The sequence below is a fragment of the Rhizophagus irregularis genome, chromosome 20, assembly GCF_026210795.1.
Source record: "Rhizophagus irregularis chromosome 20, complete sequence".
NCBI lineage: Eukaryota > Fungi > Glomeromycota > Glomeromycetes > Glomerales > Glomeraceae > Rhizophagus > Rhizophagus irregularis.
In genome coordinates this window covers 1,895,903-1,917,327 of record NC_089448.1, presented here as the reverse complement: position 1 = coordinate 1,917,327, position 21,425 = coordinate 1,895,903, and the positions used below count along the sequence as shown (strand labels likewise).

The 21,425-nt window shown below is 28.1% G+C and overlaps 5 protein-coding genes across 5 annotated transcripts; 3 read left to right on the top strand and 2 right to left on the bottom strand.

The window, feature by feature from the left end:
- Window positions 1-381: 381 nt before the first annotated feature.
- Window positions 382-2,091, top strand: OCT59_013025 (uncharacterized protein; the record flags this gene model as incomplete). Its single annotated transcript, XM_066140548.1, has 1 exon — window positions 382-2,091. One exon carries the CDS (start codon window positions 382-384, stop codon window positions 1,900-1,902), a length of 1,521 nt encoding a protein of 506 aa, XP_066001426.1. The 3' UTR covers window positions 1,903-2,091.
- Window positions 2,092-2,605: 514 nt separating this feature from the next.
- OCT59_013024 (uncharacterized protein) lies at window positions 2,606-4,167 on the top strand (the record flags this gene model as incomplete). The annotated part of the gene is made up of 1 exon (XM_066140547.1): window positions 2,606-4,167. The coding sequence occupies exon 1, from the start codon at window positions 2,653-2,655 to the stop codon at window positions 4,165-4,167; it is 1,515 nt and encodes a 504-aa protein (XP_066001425.1). The 5' UTR covers window positions 2,606-2,652.
- A 2,374-nt stretch (window positions 4,168-6,541) lies between these two features.
- OCT59_013023 (uncharacterized protein) lies at window positions 6,542-8,050 on the top strand (the record flags this gene model as incomplete). The annotated part of the gene is made up of 1 exon (XM_066140546.1): window positions 6,542-8,050. The coding sequence occupies one exon, from the start codon at window positions 6,542-6,544 to the stop codon at window positions 8,048-8,050; it is 1,509 nt and encodes a 502-aa protein (XP_066001424.1).
- Window positions 8,051-11,084: 3,034 nt separating this feature from the next.
- OCT59_013022 (uncharacterized protein) lies at window positions 11,085-14,918 on the bottom strand (the record flags this gene model as incomplete). Its single annotated transcript, XM_025326667.2, has 2 exons — window positions 11,085-14,832; window positions 14,901-14,918. 2 exons carry the CDS (start codon window positions 14,916-14,918, stop codon window positions 11,296-11,298), a joined length of 3,555 nt encoding a protein of 1,184 aa, XP_025174977.1. The 3' UTR covers window positions 11,085-11,295.
- A 1,063-nt stretch (window positions 14,919-15,981) lies between these two features.
- On the bottom strand, window positions 15,982-17,629 carry OCT59_013021 (uncharacterized protein). Its single transcript, XM_066140545.1, has 3 exons — window positions 17,472-17,629; window positions 17,340-17,363; window positions 15,982-17,263 (listed from the first exon to the last, which is right to left on the bottom strand). Exons 1-3 carry the CDS (start codon window positions 17,518-17,520, stop codon window positions 16,335-16,337), a joined length of 1,002 nt encoding a protein of 333 aa, XP_066001423.1. The 5' UTR covers window positions 17,521-17,629; the 3' UTR covers window positions 15,982-16,334.
- Between the last annotated feature and the right edge of the window lie 3,796 nt (window positions 17,630-21,425).

The following is a 21,425-nucleotide window of genomic DNA, read 5'->3' as shown; positions in this document are numbered from 1 at the left end:
TATATTAATTGCGAGCCATGTGATGCTTAATTAATCACATGATCTACCGATGTTCGTCTAAATGATACGTTACAATACTTTCCAAAAAAGGATATTTAGTTTATACGTAAATGGAAAAATGGGACCAAAAAAGGAAATTCTCGAGATGATCATTTAATTCTGGCCACTCCGGAGGTTAAGATTGACCGAATTAATCCGATTACCCGTTGATGAACATCCGTTTCATCCGGATTGACTGATTGACTCATTAAATTACATAATGCACCAAATGTATAGTGTACATCCGAAAAACTTCTCATATTTATTACACAAAATAATTTCTTTTTTTACATTTTAAAAATTTTTTAAACACTACCGTAAATTAATTTTTTAGCAAAAAGAATGACTTGTCAACTTACAGCTGACTGTTTGAGTGAAATTTTTGAATATTTAGAGGAAGATAAGTTCACTTTACATTCATGTTTGTTAGTTAATCGTCTTTGGTGTACCATTTCTGTTAGAGTTTTATGGAGAAATATTTGGAATTTTAAACACCCTTGCCGAAGACGTTCATTGAGGGTAGCATCATCAATTATTAGTACATTATTTGCTTGTCTTCCTAATGAATCGAAGGAACTCCTATTTGAAAATAATATTTGTATTTTACCACCTACTTCAAGACCACCATTGTTTAATTATGCAGCATTTTGCAAAATTATTTCAACTCATAAGATTAATGAAATGATTTTTAGTATTCTTAGTGATAAAACGAGTTTTTATAATTCATTTTCTGCTGATAAAAGTGGTTTAGTCACAACTGAAATTATCAAATTGCTCACATCTCAAATTTATTCTTTAAAAAAATTGGATTGCTATCGCTTTGACTGTGATTACATTAATTTTTCTTTCAATAATTCTCCTGGAATAAGAGACCTTTTGGAATTAGGTTGTTTATCAACTCTTCCTTCTAATTTTTTCTATCAGTTGTCTCAAGTATGCCATAATTTACAATCAATCGCTATAATCATTAATAATAATTATGTTTCAAATGGGTTAAAAGAATTAATTTCTTTACAGAATAATTTAAAAAATATAGCTTTATCAACTTTTGATAATAATTTGGCGGATATTATACCTACTTTGATAAAACACTCTAACTCAATAACAAAATTACGTCTTTATAATAGTGATGAAGATAATTTACCATTATCATTTATTGGTATATTCTCAAATTTGCAAGAAATTATACTTTCGTTTCCTAATGTTCTTGAACTTTTTGAAAATTTTGAATTTGAAGATTTTACAAGGGAGTTTATAGATTTTAAAAATTTACAATATGCTAATTTTCCTAAATTACAAACTTTAAAAATTCCTTTTCATTGTCCAAAGGTTAAGTATGTAATTAAATTTTTAGAAAATAATGGGAAAAACCTTAAAAAATTATATATCTCTAGAAGTAATAGAGATTTAAGTTTATCTATTGCTAACTTATGTCCAAACATTACGAGCTTATATGTAATATTTAAAAATAATGAGCTGGATATATTAAAAACTATATTTATTAACTGTCAACATTTAGAAAGTATTAAAATTTTATGTGGAGTAAAGCATCTAAATAAAAAAAAGGTACTAGAAACTGTTGCAAACTATTCACCAAATAAGTTTTGTGAATTAAAAATATATAGTAGTTCATATTCTTGTGTATCTTCAAAAGATTTAGAATCTTTTTTTATAAACTGGAAAAATAGAATATCAAAAAAATTACTTAAATTAATAATGATTACGGGTGATTATTTTAGTTGTTTAAATCTGGAAAATATGAAAATAGTAAAAAAATATGAAAATTTAGGCATTATTAAATTCGAAACTAAATCATATTATGAAGAAGAAGAGGAAGAAAAATTACATTATTCACATTTTTGAGTAAATTCTATTCATGTATATTTATAATCTTAAAAACTTATTTATTTTCTTAAAGAACTAGAAAACTCTATTAAAAGCTAAACTTAATAATATTTATTATTTTATTATTATTAAGAATTGTTCTTTTTTCTTTAAACTATCAAGGAAGACGTAAATAATAAAAAAAAAGTTCGTTTTTATAAGATCTATAATACATATAAATCTATATTTAATTTCACACAATGTTGATTTATGAATTTTTATTTAGTACATTTTCGAATAAATAAAAAATTTAAGTTTGTAATTATTATTCATTATTAAAATGTTAAGGTGAGGCAAATTATTATAAATCTTCATCATATTGATAACGCTCTAGTTATTGTTTAATATAAGTTTAAGAGGTCATTTTGAAAAATTATTTTTGTTCAACAAATTTCATGATTTAAGCCTATCAATTTTAAATAAATGCGCAAACTCTCCATTATTTTTGATTAAGATAAAAAAAAATTTGCAACTAATTGGTAAGCATGAAACTGGCGACGATCGCTTATTGACTTATTGTGCAATAAAACATTTCAGAGTTATATTTACTGCAAAATTCATGTGATGCTTGGTTTATCACAAATCACAATCTACCGCTTACACAATGTCAATCAATGCATATTGTACGTCCGAAATATTCCGTATATTTATTACACAAAATAATTTTTTTTTTTTTACGTTTTTGAAATTTTTAAACACTACTGTAAATTAATTTTTTAATAAAAAAGAATGGCTTGTCAACTTATAGCTGACTCGGACAGTTTGAGTGAAATTTTTGAATATTTAGAGGAAGATAAGCTCACCTTACATTCATGTTTGTTAGTCAATCGTCTTTGGTGTAAAATTTCTGTTAGAATTTTGTGGAGAAATATTTGGAATTTTAAAAGCCCTTGCCGAAACCATACATTAAGGATAGCATCATCAATTATTAGTACATTAATTACTTTTCTTCCTAATGAATCAAAAAAGCTCCTATATGAAAATAATATTTTTATTTTACCACCTACTTCAAGACCACCATTGTTTAATTATGCAGCATTTTGCAAAGTTATTTCAACTCATAAGATTAATGAAATGGTTCGTAGTATTCTTAGTGATAAAACGAATTTTTATTATTCATTATCTGATAAAAGTGGTTTAGTCACAAATGAAATTATCAAAATGCTCACATCCCAAATTTATTCTTTAAAAAAATTGGATTGTTATCGTTTTGACTGTGGTTATATTAATTTTTCTTTTAATAATTCTCCTGGGGCAAGAGACCTTTTAGAATTAGATTGTTTATCAACTCTTCCCTCTAATTTTTTTTATCAGCTGTCTCAAGTATGCCATAATTTACAATCAATTTCTGTAAACATTAACAATGATGATGTTTCAAATGGGTTAAAAGAATTAATTTCTTTACAGAATAATTTAAAAAATGTAAAATTATCAGCATTTTATAATAATTGGGCGGATATTATACCTGTTTTAACAAAACATTCTGATTCAATAACAAAATTACATCTTTATAGTGATGATGATAATTTACCATTATCATTTATTGATTTATTCTCAAATTTGCAAGAAATTATATTTTCATTTCCTAATAATTTTCTTTCAGTTTTTGAAAATTTTGAAGAATTTGAAGATTTTACAAGGGATTTTATAGATTTTAAAAAATTACAATATGCTAACTTTCCTAAATTACAAACTTTAAAAATCCCTTTTCAATGCCCAAAAGTTGAGTATATAATTAAATTTTTAGAAAATAATGGGAAAAATCTTAAAAAATTATATATCTCTAGAACTGACAGAGCTTTAAGTTTATCAATTGCTAACTTATGCCCAAACATTACGAGCTTGTATGTAATATTTAAAAATAATGAGCTGGATATATTAAAAACTATATTTATTAACTGTCAATATTTAGAAAGTATTAAAATTTTATGTGGAGTAAAGCATCTAGATAAGAAAGAGGTACTAGAAACTGTTGCAAACTATTCATCAAATAATTTCTGTGAATTAAAAATATATAGTAGTTCACTTTCATATATATCTTCGAAAGATTTGGAAACTTTTTTTATAAGCTGGAAAAATAGAACACCAAAAAATTTACTTAAATTAATAATGATTAAGGGTGATTATTTTAGTTGTTTAGATCTGGAAAATATGAAAATAGTTGAAAAATATATAAATTTAGGAATTATTAAATTTGTAACTAAACAATATTATGAAGAAGAAGAGGAAGAAGAATTAGAGTAATTTTTTTATTTGATTTTCATTGTAAAGAAATGATTACTAATATTTCCTATTTCTTTATGTCAGTAACCTGTGAGCATTTTTTCTACTCTTATCACGTTCTCTTATACTATCATCACGTTCTCTCTATATATTGACTAATTGGGCTTGAGTATTTTGCGCGATACTTCCCAATGTTAGAGATTACGCAGCTCATTCATATATGTATCTCATATTATTTATGATTTTAAAACTTCTTTATTTTAGGGTTAAATTTAATATAATATATATATATTACTTACTATTTATTATAATTCTTTTTTTATTAAATAAGCCTCAGTAAATAAAAAGTTCTTTATTCTGAATCAAAATCATATCCAATCTATATTTAATTTTAACATGACTTATGAATTTTATTTAATACACTCTAGTTGTTATTTCATCCAAGATTTAAAGGGTAATTATTTAAAAATCTTTTTTTGCTTATGATTAAGGGCAAAATGCACAATATAATCAATTTTTGCCATCAAAAATGTCCAGAAAATGAAATATGTCTAGAAAATTGCAATATTCCGACCACTCTCTGGAAACCAGGCTGGCCTCCTAGACATTTTTTTGGCATTTTCGGAAATTCATAATGTCTTGACGTCCGGAATATTGCAATTTTCCGGACAACTGGACATTTTCTGAACATTCTTTTTTTATAGACATCGTGGGCTAATCTTCACCAGCGGCCCCGACAAAAAAGCTTAGACACATGACCTGTGAAATGTGGCTGTATAAATATTTTCTTTTGTTTTGTAAATAATTTATCAGTAAATAATTTATCATTATAAACATGTCATCTTTTTTAAAAAATCTATACCTTCTATATAATTAAAAAAATTTTGTAACGTTTAGATTACAAATTCTAAATTATGCAACCTTACTTCCATTAGCCAGTTTATTACATGACGTTAAACAAATTCAAAAAAGCGAAATTTATATGCCGATTATATAATTCCAGCCACCAATCCTGGTGGGTTTAATTAATTTTTTTTTTTTTACATAATTTTAATTAATTAATTTTAATTGATTTTTTTTTTACAAAATTTTATCTTTTTTAAATTAATTATTTTTTATACATAATTTTATATCTTATTTTAATTAATTATTATTATTTTACATAATTTCATATAACAGACTAGGAGTACAACATCATATTTCATACATAGTTTTACACATACATATTTAATAATATTAAACTATATATGAAAAAAAAATTTTCTTCAACAAAGCGTAAATAAGAATTTAAATAAAAGCATACTATCTTTACTATAAAAATATTAATTTATTAAGTTTATTTTGAACTTCTTTTTACTTTTGAAAACAAAACCGCGAAAAGACTAAGTTAAATGTTACACAAGATAAAGCCAATCAAACTCGGACGTCAGACCATCATAGATCACGTGTCAGAGATTTTTTGTCGGTCAATCATTAGCCCAGTTCATTTCTAGATCGGATCGGATTGACCGTATGACTGAATCAGTAACCAATTATCTAAGGGTACAAATTTGCGATCGATCTAAGGATTATTGTCACATGCAAGTGATAGTCATAATACTGTATATTAGTAAACTAATATTATGACTAATATAATTTTGAAAATATGAATTTTATATTTTTAAACATATTAAATAATCTTATGTTTGATCTAAAAAATTTTAAAAAAGACAAAAATATTTTATTAATTTAAAAATACTCATTACAATATTATAAAATAAGCCATATAATATCAAATAATTAATCTATTCAGAAAATAAACAACAAAATAACTTACATTTTGGTTTTATTAATATAGCATAGGAGTTTCAGTTATGGTTACTTAGAACAGACTAGAAAATTGGCAAACTATTTGAAAATTGTCAGTTTTCTTAAATTTCATACGGCAATTTGATAAAATAATAATATTTATACTGCATATATTATTGGTTCTCGGGAAAAATATAAAAATAGTTTGGTACATATTGCCTCTTTTTATTAAGCTGATCTTTCATTTCCGCCAAGAATTATAGTTTGTATTCTATCAATTTTAAATAAATGTGCGGCCAGTTTTTTGAATCAAAGAATCAAAATAAAATAAAATTTCGTCAATTGATTGGTGCACGTAATTATTTGATAATCCTGTTGTGTAATAAACATATCGGAGTTATCAGTTATATTTATTGCAATAGTCATGTCGATGATCAATTATCACATGATTTATAGATAGACAAAGATTTGTTGTTACACAATGCATCAATGCAGGTCGTTAATTTATATCCGAAAACTCCGTGTTTTTATTACACAAAAAAGATAACTTATTTTCTTTTTTTTTGCATTTTGAACACTACTGTAAATTAATTTCTTAACAAAAAGAATGACTTGTCAACTTACAGCCGATTGTTTGAGTGAAATCCTTGAATATTTAGAGGAAGATAAGCTTACTTTACATTCATGTTTGTTAGTTAATCGTCTATGGTGTAAAATTTCTGTTAGAATTTTATGGAGGAATATTTGGAATTTTAAAAAACAAAAACGTCCATTGAGAGTAGCATCATCAATTCTTAGCACATTAATTGCTTGTCTTCCTAATGAATCAAAAGAGCTCCTACATAAAAATAACATTTTTATTTTACCGCCTACTCCAAAACCACCACTGTTTAATTATTCAGCATTTTGCAAAGTTCTTTCAATTTATGAGATTGATAAAATAGTTTATAGTATTAGAGATAAATTAACTATTGAAACATTATTGAGTGATAGAATTAGTTTAATCACCAATGAAATTATCAAAATGTTCACATCCCAAATCTCTTCCTTAAAAAAATTGGATTATTACTACAATTATTACTGTTATCACGTTAATTTTTCTTTTGATAATTTTCCTGGAGCAAGAGACCTTTTAGAATTATGTTGTGAGTCAAATCTTTCTTCTGATTTTTTTTATCAGTTGTCTCAAGTATGCCATAATTTACAATCAATTTCTATAAATATTGATAATAATGATGTTTCAAATGAGTTAAAAGAATTAATTTCTTTACAGAATAATTTAAAAAATATAGCTTTATCAGCTTTTGATGGGAGTTGGGCAGATATTATACCTTTTTTAACAAAACATTCTGATTCAATAACAAAATTACATCTTTATAGTGATGAAGATAATTTACCATTATCATTTATTGATCTATTCTCAAATTTACAAGAAATTATATTTTCATTTCCTAATGTTTTTGAAATTTTTGAAAATTTTGAAGAATTTGAAGATTTTAATAGGGAATTCATAGATTTTAAAAAATTACAATATGCCAATTTTTCTAAATTACAAATTTTAAAAATCCCTTTTCATTGCCCAAAAGTTGAGTATGTAATTAAATTTTTAGAAAATAATGGAAAAAACCTTAAAAAATTATATATTTCTAGAAGTAATAGAGATTTAAGTTTATCTATTGCTAAGTTTTGTCCAAACATTAAGAGTCTATATATAATATTTAAAAATGGAGAGCTAGATATATTGAAAACTATATTTATTAGCTGTCAATATTTAGAAAGTGTTAAAATTTTATGTGGAGTAAAGCATCTAAACAAAAAAGAGGTACTAGAAACTATTGCAAAGTATTCCCCAAATAATTTCTGTGAATTAAAAATTCATAGTAGTTCATATTCATATGTATCTTCAGAAGTTTTAGAATCTTTTTTTATAAGCTGGAAAATTAGGACACCAAAAAATTTACTTACTTTAATAATGATTAAGGGTGATTACTATACTGATTTAAGTATGGAAAATATGAAAATAATTGAAAAATATGAGAATTTAGGTATCATTAAATTTGAAACTAAATGGTACGATGAAGAAGAAAAGGAAGAAAAATTTCACTATTATTTTTAAATGTTCTATTAAGTTTTGTTTATAATTTAAAATTAGCTTCTTTTTAGCAATAGAGAACTCTAGGACTGAATTTTAATAATAAAATATATATAATATTCATTATTTTATTAATGGTTAAGAATTGTTCTTTTTTTAAAATGATCATGATCTAATAGAATAAGTAAAAAAAGGTTCTTTATTCTAAGAACCTGAATTTACATTTAATTTCATGTAATGTTGATTTATGAATTTTATCATAATTAGTACATAAATAAAATATTTTAATTAACAACTGAAAATATTATCAACGTCATTTTTTATTAAAATTTAAGACTAGACAAATTATTATAAATTTCCTATTGGTAAAAATGCTCAGCGGTCCTACAGGTCCGTCTCGGTCTAGGACTTTGTAGGACTGGACCGCGGTCTTTTTTTTTTTAGGACCGGTCCTAGGACCGATGCAGGTCATACCGGTCTTTATATTGAAAATTATATATTTACTGCAACTTGCAAAAAATTATAAAGAAAAAAAACTTTTTTTCATCTAGTTTGGGAGATATTATAGCAAACCTTTGAGGCCCCGAACCTAAAAATCTAAACGTTTTTACAGCTGATTTCATAAAGGTCGGGACACTTAGCAAATTTTAAAGAACTCGGAAATATTCGGTAAAGCTCAAAATAAGATAAAATTACACCACCATTCTCGGAATAGTACTCCAAAATTAGCGTATAATTTTTATTTTATATCAAGCTTTACCGAATATTTCAGAGTTTTTTAAAATTTGTTAAGTGTCCCGTACATTATGAAATCAGCTGTAAGGGTGAAAAAAAAAGACTGATCGGTCCGACGGTCCGTGGTCTCTCGCCAATTTAGGTCACGTGATGTGAGACCGAAAGACTGCGGTCCGACCGGTCCGTCTTTTTGAGGTGTTACCTATTGGTTATGCTAAAATTATTATTCCTTTTTTTCCAAGGATATTTTTCTGCTATTCATAAGAATATAGCATACACTTACTCTCTATATTTATCTCATGCTTAAATTTTTATTTTGTATTCTATTTTTCAGCTTATAAAAAATATTCTATTCCATAACAATGCATTTCAATTCTTCATTAATATTATTCCATAATTCATTATTAAAACTCTAAAGATGGTTTAATGGATCACTTATTGTCAAATCTGTATGTCATTGTGGAGTATTTTCATTAATTCAGGACGTTTATCCTATACAGAGACTCAAAAAATATATATATAGGGGTAAAGATGGTCATAGGTCCTACAGGTCCTACTCGGTCCTGGACCGGGCGGTCCCAGGACTTGTAGGACCTGTAGGACCGTGGTCTTTCATTTTCCTTGGCACAGTAGGACCGGTCCTGAGACTGACCTGGTCTTTGTATCGGTCTTTATATATAAGTTATTACATGCATATTGAAACTTCTAGAAAAGACTGTCTCCCTGTCTCCAAGGAAAAAGAAAATTAACGTTAATAAAGTATAATAAATCCGTCTTTATACATGTTATTTGCTTATAATATACGTCTGGAATGGTTCCTATAAATTTATGCAATCAATGTTCATTTATAAAGGAAGACTGTTCCTAGTAAAGTAATAGAAAATTTTTTATTTGCAGAAAAAAGAAAAAAGACTGATCGGTCTTAAAAAGACTGCAGTCCTTAAAAAGACCGTCGGTCTTATTGTACATGTTACAGGACCAAAAGACCGCGGTCCTACATCAAGACGGACTGGTCCGTCTTTTTAAGGTGTAGGACCGCGAGACCGTGGTCTTTTAGGACCGATGACCATCTTTATATAGGGGTCATGTTCGCTAGCACGTAGCCTTTATCATAAAACTAGGCAGAGTAAGGTATTGATTTGCGTAGAATTTAAGAAATTTTATTAATAGTCAGATGTTCAGATTACATATTTTTATCAAAACTTTAATGTAAGAAATTTAGTTTGCTTAAATTTAGACTTATTTGACTAATTTCATTGTAATATTATCAAACAATTTTCTTTATTGTAATTTTACTTATTATTATAATAATATTTGATTATTTTGGACGAAAAGACATTGGTGAAATTTTTTTTTAAACTTAATAGTAAAAAATAATACAATAAATCATGTGACCCTTAAGCCTGAAGTTTTGGGTATCAATAACGCGTAGCGATCTTATAAAAAACCCCTGTGTAGAGCTATAAATAGTAAAAAGTTTTTTTGCCACCTGACCAGTCCTGACCTCTATATAATATATATATATATATAATTATAGTTGTGATAATTGGAAAAGTGAAACAAGTACTTATCCTACGATGGATGTTTTACCGTCGTAAAATTACGAGATATTTCATAATATTTTCACTTTTTAGATCTTTTTTTGCAAAATAACTTTCAAGATTACCGCATACTCCATATCTTTAATTTATCAAAAATAAATCTATTATATCCTCAGAGTTATTTAGTACTTATAAGTAAATATATAGTAAATAAGTCGATCAAAATATTAATAAAAAAAGTATAAACTATAATGTGCAAACGTTTTTCCCTAGATAAAGTAAATTATATATATATTAAATATAATGATTAAAAATTTTCATACATTTCTTTTCATGTTCATTCTTTTGTAATTGTAATATTTGTTATTATCAACCAACACAATCAACTAAAATGGTAAACATTGTTTATCTCTTTGGATTAATCCTCTCAACTAGGAGAATAAATTCGACGTTGTTACGGTAATTTTCCAAAATTATATAAGAAAAATAAAACCCTGTAGTGAAACCTACCTTAACATGAAAAATTAATCATTTCTTATTTTCATAGTAATTTCATGGTAAATTTTTTTTTTACGTTTGTCATATTACGTATTATGTTCATTTTCATCATCACTTTTTAGCCTACCATCCGCGGAGAAGCTTGGTTATGGATCCAATGCGTAAAAGCTTGAAGCTTAAAGCATATTCTAACGCTAAACTTAAAAATAGGTATTGCAGACAAAGATCATTTTAATGCGAGCTTAGTATTTATTTTTGAAAGTGTGCTTATGAATTTAATATGTGAATTATTCAAACTTACACCTAATAATTAATATTTATTCGGTAAATCTTTATTACATATTTTTTTTTTTCTTAATTCTTATAATTAGAAAATAAATAAATATTTATGATATTTATGGAAAAGAATATTATATGATTAGGAATTTTTATAATTATGAAATATTTGATTATTATATATATATACTTATTTAAATGATAATAAGGATAGGATTTCTATGGTTTAATAAGATTCTGATGATTCTTCCGCATTAAACGGAGCGCCGAAACCATGGAGCTAGACAATGGATCACATGAGTCAATTTCAAGAACTTTCTCCCAATGAGATAATAATTTATTAAAAGTATGTTGATCAAAAATGATTTTCTCGTTCTCGAATCCAGCACGTATCTCTCTCAATAAGTCAAGTCCGATACCCTTGATCTGAGTGATTTGTTCTATGCATTCCTTGGACAATTCAGTATTTGTACCCCATTGGTTTTGAAATTTTGATTCAAGTGTTTTCACTTTTTCTATTGCATCCATAGCTTCAATTTGTTGTCCACGAGAAAAATAAATTTTTCCTTTAATCGTATATGCATTACGCAAACTTTTACACATGTAATCATTTTTTGGCATGATTTTTAACGCCTCTTCTAAGTCAATCAATGCTTTGTCCGCTTCACCTATTGAATAATAGAGTGATCCACGTTCAGCAATTGCCATCACATCATGATTAATTACTTGAATACCAATCGCTCTATTTAAATTTTCTAATGCTTCGGTATATTTCTCAAGTTTATGATAAGTCATTCCACGATATGTAAGTATACGAGATCTGGCAACTTTGTTCGAAAAATTTGAAAGGTACCCTGATAATAATCTATCTGCATTATTTAAAGCTTTTAAAGCTAAATTATATTCTCCCATTTCGAAATATAAGTGACCCAGATTCTGGTATAAATAAGTTTCATTGGGTAACATATCTATTGCCTGATTTAAATCCTTGAGTGCTTTATCATATTCTCCGCGAAACGTATAAAATTGTCCCCTATAACAATATATATCCACTAAATCTGGATCTAGTTCAATTGCTTTGTTAAAATTTGAGAGAGCATTATCATGTTCTTTTTCAAAAAAATGTAAAATGAACCCACTGAGTGACCATCTCCATGCATTCTCTGGATCATCGTCGTCCGCATATACTGGAAGATTAATTTCATGTACGGCATCACCGTATCGTTTCAAATGAAAGTACGCCCACGCAAGACGATAAGCATTTTCGCTATTTGACATATCGATTATGGAAGCAAGGTTGGCATATTCTAATGCTTGTTCCAAATGTCCGAAAGATGTAACAATAGAGCTCCTAGAAGTGTAAAAATAACCATTACTAGGATTATATTTTAATGCTCTATTAGAATCATTAATAGCTTCTTCTCGTTTTCCGATTTCTGCATAACACCTTGCTCTTCTATTAATTACCCATGAATCTTTAGGATTCATCATTAATGCTTTGTTAAAATCTTTTATAGCCAAATCAAATTCATTCATTAATTGATGTGATTTTCCACGGAGTAATAATGCATCACGATCTTTGGGTTCCAATCGTAATAATCGATCCAAATCTTGTTTCACAAGTTGAAATTTGTTCTTTTTGTAATAAAGTCCACTTCGTCTTCTTAAACATTCAACGATAACTACTTTATTTGCAGGATTATTAAATGCAAACTTCTCAAGATGTAACTTTTGAATAATTGAGGTAACTTTTGAAGTTGATCGAGAGAATATCATTTTTTGAGAATAAAAGGCCAAAAGAGCATCAAAATCCTGTAATGCATCATTAAACCTGTTCATATTTATATATATTAATCCACGTGTCAATAAGCTTTGTAGATTGGTTGGCTCCAAATTTAGAGCTTGAGTAACATGCGAAAGTGCAAGATTGTTATTTTCCATTTGATGATATACAGATCCAAGAAGACACCAAGCATGTGGTTTGTTGGGCTTAAAGTGAATTGCAATATTTAGATCACAAATTGATTGATAAAAGTCACCAAGCTGTTTTAGAGCGTAAGCACGTTCACAACGAATACTATAACTATCCGGCCAATTTTCTAGTAACCGATTTAACCAAAATATTGCAACAGGAAATTTTTCTTCCTTTATTGCAGCTTTTGCTTTAGAGTATGCAGGATGTGCTTTTTTCAATAATCCAAGCGTCTTTTTCTTTCTTTGATCTTGGTTAATAGCGATATTAGGGAGTGAAAGTGGTGTCAATTCACCGTTAATTGTCTTGAACTCACTTGTGTTTTGAATGTTTGATATATTTTTTACTAAAACGAGTTGTTGATAAAGACCTTGATGCATTGCAGAGATTTTCTCATTTTGAACTTCTTCATATTGAAACTCTTTTCGACATAGACAACATGAAAACAATTTTTTCTTATTCTGACATTCGTTTGACCAAGTTTTTACCGCTTGAACACTAAGAAAATGACCACATGGTAATTTTTGAAATTGTTCACTCATATCTTGAGTAATAGGACATGTTAACTCAGCTGCCAATATATCATAAATTGTTTTTTGTAGTCTATCATCCTTTTTTATATTTTTATATAAGTTCAAGGTAAGTTCTGATACGTTTCTGGTCGCAAGACAACGTCTCGAGATTATATTGAAAAGTTTTTGAAATTTTACTGCATCGTTTGAACTAATCTCTCTGAATACTTTCAACATATCTTGAAAATCGATATTAAGTTGAGAATTAAAAATTTTATGTTTCTTCGATATGATAATCAAAACTTCTACCGCCTTTGATCGAATGTAGATATTAGGCGCATGTTGTAATGATCGTAAACCTAAATAATATAAGAAAACTAAATTTTGGACAGATTGAGTTATCATTGCAAGTTCTTGAGATAAGTCAAGCACTCCAAACCATAATGAACGAGCTATAGGATCATTTCTCAGTAAAGCGTTTAAAGCGTTTGTATTTTGAGTTATATCATCCTTAACATTCCGAAATTGTATTAACTCAACTGAAGCGTATGACCACAACTGCTCAAGTAAGAATCTCTCATCTGGTTCCTGTATTTCTAAATCATTTTTATCCTTATTTAAGTTGATTAAATTTTGTAAAATAGTATCTAATTTCTTCCATTGTGAATACCATAATGATATCGGATTCTTGAAGCTAAATATCTCTTGTAATTGAGAATTAATATCGGACGTAATGCTTATATTTTCATCTTTTACACCATTTATTGATGTGAGGTCTATTGCTTCCGATTTTTGATTAACGTTATCAGACATAGCATGAACTGCATCTCGAAGAATCCAGAGTAAAAAATCGTTATTATAATTCCTCATGAGAATTTTTTCATCAATACTAATTGCTTCAATATCTTCAGATCGTGAATCATCTCCTGAGATGTAGAATTTTGCAAATTTGATTAGCTGAGCAAAAAGATCATCTCGTGAAGTATGCGTTAGGCAAATTTCAGAGCGAGAAGCAGCATTTATTGTGGACAGTAAAGTACGAAGGTGAAACTCTAGTATGACCGATTTTTCTTCATCATAAAGTCCAAAAATTGATGAGTCAGATAGTACTTCTAATGCGGAGTTGAGAACATTTTTTGACAACGGATTGGAACGATCGTCTAACAAACTTTTTAGCGAACAATAATCGGAAGGTAATCTCAAATTTCTGCTGCGGATTCGGTCAATAATATCGCATGCCTGTCGATCATTGATTGGTTTGGAGCCGCCAATCTATGACAAAGTATTTTGTAATTTTTTAATCATTACATCATATATAAAAAAATAATTCTCACGCATACCTCTTTTATTATGTCCATTATAACATTAAAAGAACAGAGTTACTAGAATTTTAAGAGTTTAATTTTTTGTACTTATATTTTCAATTCACTAAATACCGTATTAGTTGAGACCCGTAGATCATTTGACTTTGTCATACTATATAGGCGTAAAATTTAATACCGTTGTGCCATTGTGGATTATTCGGGCTAAGATTATTATGGAAATTTGAAATCATCAGTAATAATAATTAGTAATGCTGCGGGTATTCGAAATGATTTGCATTATTAATGAACTTTACTAATTTAAACAGCGCCTGTGAAGATCATACGGTTATCCCGCGGGATTTTTTTTTTTTTTTTTTAAAAAAAAAAAGATTAGATAACAATCTCTGATTTAATGTGAAGTCTTTATTATTAACAGCCCAATGGCTTATGTAATATAAGCCTTAATTTAATTTACATAAATTATGATAACTTTTGTTGTCAGTTCTCCAGCCACTTTTTATTACGTGGCTTATTACGTGGCTTAAAAAGAATGGCTGTAATTTTGTCCCAATATTAAGACTACGCGTCAATATTATGGTGAACATGATAATCGTAATGATCCATCTCTATTTGAAATAGAGGACTTCCGTGCAAAATATAACATACTAGTTAGTCAAATATGTATTATAATAATTTACAATGATAATGATGGTATGTGAGGTAATATGTTTTATTATTAGTTGTCTATGTTTTGTCCAAAGATTCATAGAGATGAAGTACTGTGCAGAACGTTAGTTGGCAGTTTAACGAATGTAAAAGTTTTAGTGAAAAGAATTTTTTTTTATTTTCCGAGATAGAACGATCCGAGTGAATTATAATTATATATATTAGTCTATCTAAAATTACGAACCGGACCTCCAATCTTATAGATTGTAATCCGTATCCTTTCATATAATCACTACTCCTTTGACTACAAAGAAGAATTAAAAACTACGTTCGAATTAAAAAATAAAATAAAATTATAACAATGCGTGAATATTAAATTTATTTTTATTCATGTAAACAGATATATACTGTACTGTATTATATATAGGTCGCTGTTAATAGAATATACTTTGAGGAAACATCTAATTTCAGAAAATTTAAAATTTATTCGAAAAATTCGTATCATTAGAGACATACATGTAGAATAGAATCACAATACAGAGTTTTGAAATTTTGTGGTAAAATTTAAGAAAAAATCTTTGAATATACATTTACTTAGATATATTTTATCGAAATAATATTGCATAATGAATATGAGAACAATAGCAAATATTTAACGTTTGATGTTTTAATCTTTAATTTGACCAGAAAGAATTTACATATTTATTGTAAATAATTAAAATTTTTAATATACAATATATTTAATTACATATATTTACAAAGAATCAAAATATAATACTATGTTTCATATTAAGCTAAAGCGCGTTACTCTTCTTGGCGTCTCTCTTCTTGACGTTTCTCCTCTTGGCGTCTCTCCTCTTGGCGTCTTTCTTCTTGACGTCTCTCCTCTTGTCGTTTCTCTTCTTGTCGTTTCTCTTCCTGTCGTTTCTCTTCCTGTCGTTTCTCTTCTTGTCGTTTCTCTTCTTGTCGTTTCTCTTCTTGTCGTTTCTCTTCTTGTCGTTTCTCCTCTTGACGTTTCTCCTCTTGACGTTTCTCTTCTTGTCGTTTCTTTGCTGGGTTGGCGTCACGCTTCTCCTCTTGTCGTTTCTCCTCTTGGCGTTTCTCTTCCTGGCGTTTCTCTTCTTGTCGTTTCTCTTCTTGTCGTTTCTCTTCTTGGCGTTTCTCTTCCTGTCGTTTTTCCTCTTGGCGTTTTTCCTCTTGTCGTTTTTCCTCTTGTCGTTTTTCCTCTTGGCGTTTTTCCTCTTGGCGTTTTTCTTCTTGGCGTTTCTCCTCTTGGCGTTTTTCCTCTTGGCGTTTTTCCTCTTGGCGTTTCTCCTCTTGGCGTTTCTCTTCTTGGCGTTTCTCTTCTTGGCGTTTCTCTTCTTGGCGTTTCTCTTCTTGGCGTTTATTTACTGGGTCGGCGTCACGCTTGTAACCATATGCTTCTGCTTCGGCGTCGCGTTTGTAACCATATGCGTCACGCTTGTAACCATATGCTTCTGCTTCGGCGTCACGTTTGTAACCATATGCGTCCCGTTTGTAACCATATGCTTCTGCTTCGGCGTCGCGTTTGTAACCATATGCTTCGGCTTCGGCGTCACGTTTGTAACCATATGCGTCCCGCTTGTAACCATATGCTTCTGCTTCGGCGTCGCGTTTGTAACCATATGCGTCCCGCTTGTAACCATATGCTTCTGCTTCGGCGTCACGTTTGTAACCATATGCGTCCCGCTTGTAACCACCACAACGTTTATCTGTATATGAAAAAATAATGTATATAGGGGTTATGTGAAAGGAACAATGATTTTAATTGTTTTATTAAATAATTACCTAGTGGGAATGCAAGTATCATTCCTAAATTATTTTAAAAAAATTTCAATATTTGAAAATTAGTATTAATATGAATAAAAAAGAAACATAATATATTACACATATTAAAAATTATAAAAATTGTTTATTTACTTGCTGAGCCAAAGGCGAAGATCATCAGCAATAAATATTTTAAATGCATGATTCCGGATTTTTTATATCTATATCTATATATATATATACGTTTATTTACTTATTTATTATTATTATTATTCGTAAATTTGTTTGATAAATTTTTTTCTCCCCTTCTCAAGGGGTTTATATAAAAAATTTTTCTTCTTTAAATCACATATTTTTTTTTTATTTTTTAGAAAACCATATTATTATTAACGAAGGCAAAGTAAAGGAGGCGTTACAAAAATATTTTTGCCACGTTTATCCATACTGCGCCATGATTAGGATTAGCAGTGCCACATTAATTAAAAAAATTTTATTCATATAGATATTATTTATTTTAAAGATATAATTTACGTGGATAACGAAAATTTTCAACACATAATCATTTTTTTTTTACAACGTGGCTTAATCTGCGCAAAATAAAGTATAAGCCACAAAAAATTTTTAAAATTGTGGCTTTTATTGGGAGAGGCTTTTGTAATAATAAGCCTTTTAAAAAATTGAAAATCGAATCGATAAACAAATAGTAGATTATTTTAAACCATATTTTCATATTCATACCATGATCAAAAATTAAGACGAGTAATTGGTTCAGTGACTTCTTACGCATTATTGAAAATTATCAATCTATATAATTAATTAGTTTCAAACTTAATGTTCCTAACAAATAAAAATTTCACAAAGGTACGGTTCTGACCTATTTCGAAGTGCAAACTTCGAAAAAAAAAATGATTTTTTTTATTTAATGAGCGCTAACACTAATGATAATCTTTTTTTTTTTTTATCGTAAAAATTTAATTTATTTACGTTAAATAAATGATAATAATAAGGTATACATGGCTATATATCGAAATATACTATCTATGAACACAGTATTTAGATAAATGTGTTGTTTTTGTATTCGAATGAATAGTTGATTTATTATATTTAATAGATGAAACATTTACTTTTTATCGATAGTTCAATAACGTTCGAACCAATACTTTTTTGTCAGGTCAATGTGATCCCTTTTTTTAGAATTAATCGAGTTAATCGTTACATACTATTGTATTCATTATATTTACTTTCTTGTTTTCTCACTTTGAGTACAGTTATGCCACGATTTTTGTTTTATTTATAGTATATTACCAATTTGAACTTTCCACATATTCTATATCTGAGAATACACGACGTAAAAAGTTATGACCGCATAGCGAATAAGAATTTAACAACATATTTCCTGTATGAAAGAAATGATGAGCCATTTAATTATACGGAATAATATGGTGCGTAATCAATTACTATAGTATCTGGATTTCGAAATGTTTTATATATTAGAAAAATCTTGTCATAACCTATTAAAACAAAATAAGCCTACCGTTATATTTAATAAAGTAAATAACATCAAATTTATAATAAGAATTTCACCTAATTAAAACAACTTCTTTATTATTATCAGGTTTTTAGCAATCATTATATTTTACGTGCTATCCTTCAATATTGTAAATGCTGAATATAAAACCACGTTTTCCTAATTCTTAAACTGATTTATTAACTTATATGACCAGTAGTCGGCGAATATTTTGCGTGAGAAAATTAATTAAAAACTTATTTAATTCGTGATCCGGATGTCGATCAGTGAAAATTCGTAAATAATAAGAGTCTGCCGTCGCCACAAAGACAAGTCATTTTTTAATTTTTATCGGAAGAGAAATTAATAATGCATTCGAAAGCTGCATACCATTTTCATTTTGTTGCACTGGATGCAGTGATACCTTACACACACAAAAATGCCAATCAAATAAATTTCATTAATGATCTACAAAATTTTGCCCCATTTTTTTCACTGATTTATAGCCGGATCTTGAATTAACCATAATGAACAAATAAAAAGACTATGCGTTCATTTTAACATTATTTTTGTTCTTTCATTTCGTTTCTCATAATTACTGCTGCGTTCGTGCTCGTTCAATTAAATTTTGTAACAAAGATTACGATAAGATTCATTATATACATTTGAATTAATAGATTTGTAGAATGCCCTAACCTATCAAAATCGACATTATGTAGAGATTTACTGGTTAAGATATTAATAAATATATTATTCGAAAATAAACGGAAACCGTCATTAAGTCCGAAGTAGTGGTTAAATTACAAATTCTGTCATCTAAGGAATATAGGTTCAGTTTCTGAGATGAGCTGGACATCCGGATATGACGTCATCAAACGTAGAAATATATAGTCCACTTCGGACTAATAAAACTTATTAAATAACATCTGATGGAAAACGAAGACTAATCTCTTTTCTTTGACTTTCCTTTTTTCAATTTCTTACAACCTTTGATTAGCCTCCAAATGGGAAATGTCTTTCATCTTCCTTTTTTTTTGCTTAAATTCACATGCATTATATATTACACGTTGATTTAGAAATTCGCTTCGTTTTTTACGATTATTAATTATATTTGAAGCTAGTTAACTACCATCTTTTCTTTTTTAGTTTTTATTATGGAAAATAAACATTTTATTGGAAGCTTTCATATTTTTTTCTTTTTGTTACAGTAGTTACACTTATAAAACCTTATATTATATATATTATATACTGTATATGATCTAACAATTATAGGATTGATTTCAAAAATTGCGTGATATACAGTATATACTGATACTTGTAGTTAATTTTTTTACCTTTTGTACTAATACTGAAATTCACATAGTCTGATTCATCCTTATTCTAAACACAGTAATTAATTTTATGCAAGAAGTTATACTTTATTTGTATATATATCAAAACTAAATAAAAATAATATTGTATAATTATATGTTGTTGAAAATCAAATATAATTACTCAAATTATTCGTGAAAAAATTATTGGAACTATAAAACATGAAAAAATTGACTTTTGATTACTCGTGATGCAACTCGTCGTAAACTTGATACCTTATTTATATATACCGTAAATAATCCGTCTCTAAAACATTTTGATTTATGTGGATTGTTTTGTCATTGTGGTAAGTATCATTTTATGGTTTTACAAGAAAAAGGAATTCACATGGACAAGGCTTTTTGAAATCCAACATATGATAATCACAAAATCCCTCTAACGATGTTCAACTTTTTTGACAAATAACCCGTCAAAACATTAAACTAAATATGCTTTTGTCTCGCAACAATGCCGATACCTACCGTAGTACTAAAACTAAAACGCAAGAGTCGTGCTAGCCAATCAAGTCATAATCTTTATAGTTGAACTTGACTATAATCACCCGCTTGATGTCATCTTTATTTCTCAGGTTGCTAAGTTGATAATATTTTGGCTAAACCTTGTGAATGATGGAAATGTTACGTATCACAATTCCGTAAATTTCATATGCAATTCATTTTTGAAGGTTTTTAAAAAAATTCAATGTATACGGATACGGAATTTATATTGAATTTTTAAACTTCATTTTTTAAAAATAATTTTATCATCATTCCCGTATCATAAAACTACCTAGCGTCGCCTCCAAAAAATGGTATTCATTTTGCCGGTTTATATAATATTATGGATGTCCCTAATCCTAATCCTAATCCCTTACCTCTAGTCATAACCCTAATTCTAAAGAACCGGCAAAATTAATCCGGCTACCATTTTTTGGAGGCGACGCTAGGTTCGTCCGTATCATAACATGTGACCACGTGATTGTTTATTGTAAAAGTTTCTTTTTTTTATTTTCATTTCGTTCCCCTTTAATTTTTTTTTTTAAAAAAAAAATTTCTTTTATTTCCACCTCGTTGTTTTGTCTTCCCCTTTTTTAAAAGTCTTTTGAAAAAAAATTTTTTGGTTCTTTTTTTATATTACATTGGACTCTTTATCTGTAAGTCGCTGAAATTTCTCTTCTTTTATTGTAGGATACCAAGGACTTTTTTTTTGTAAGACATTTCAGATTTCTCTATTTTTCTTCTTTTCTTGTA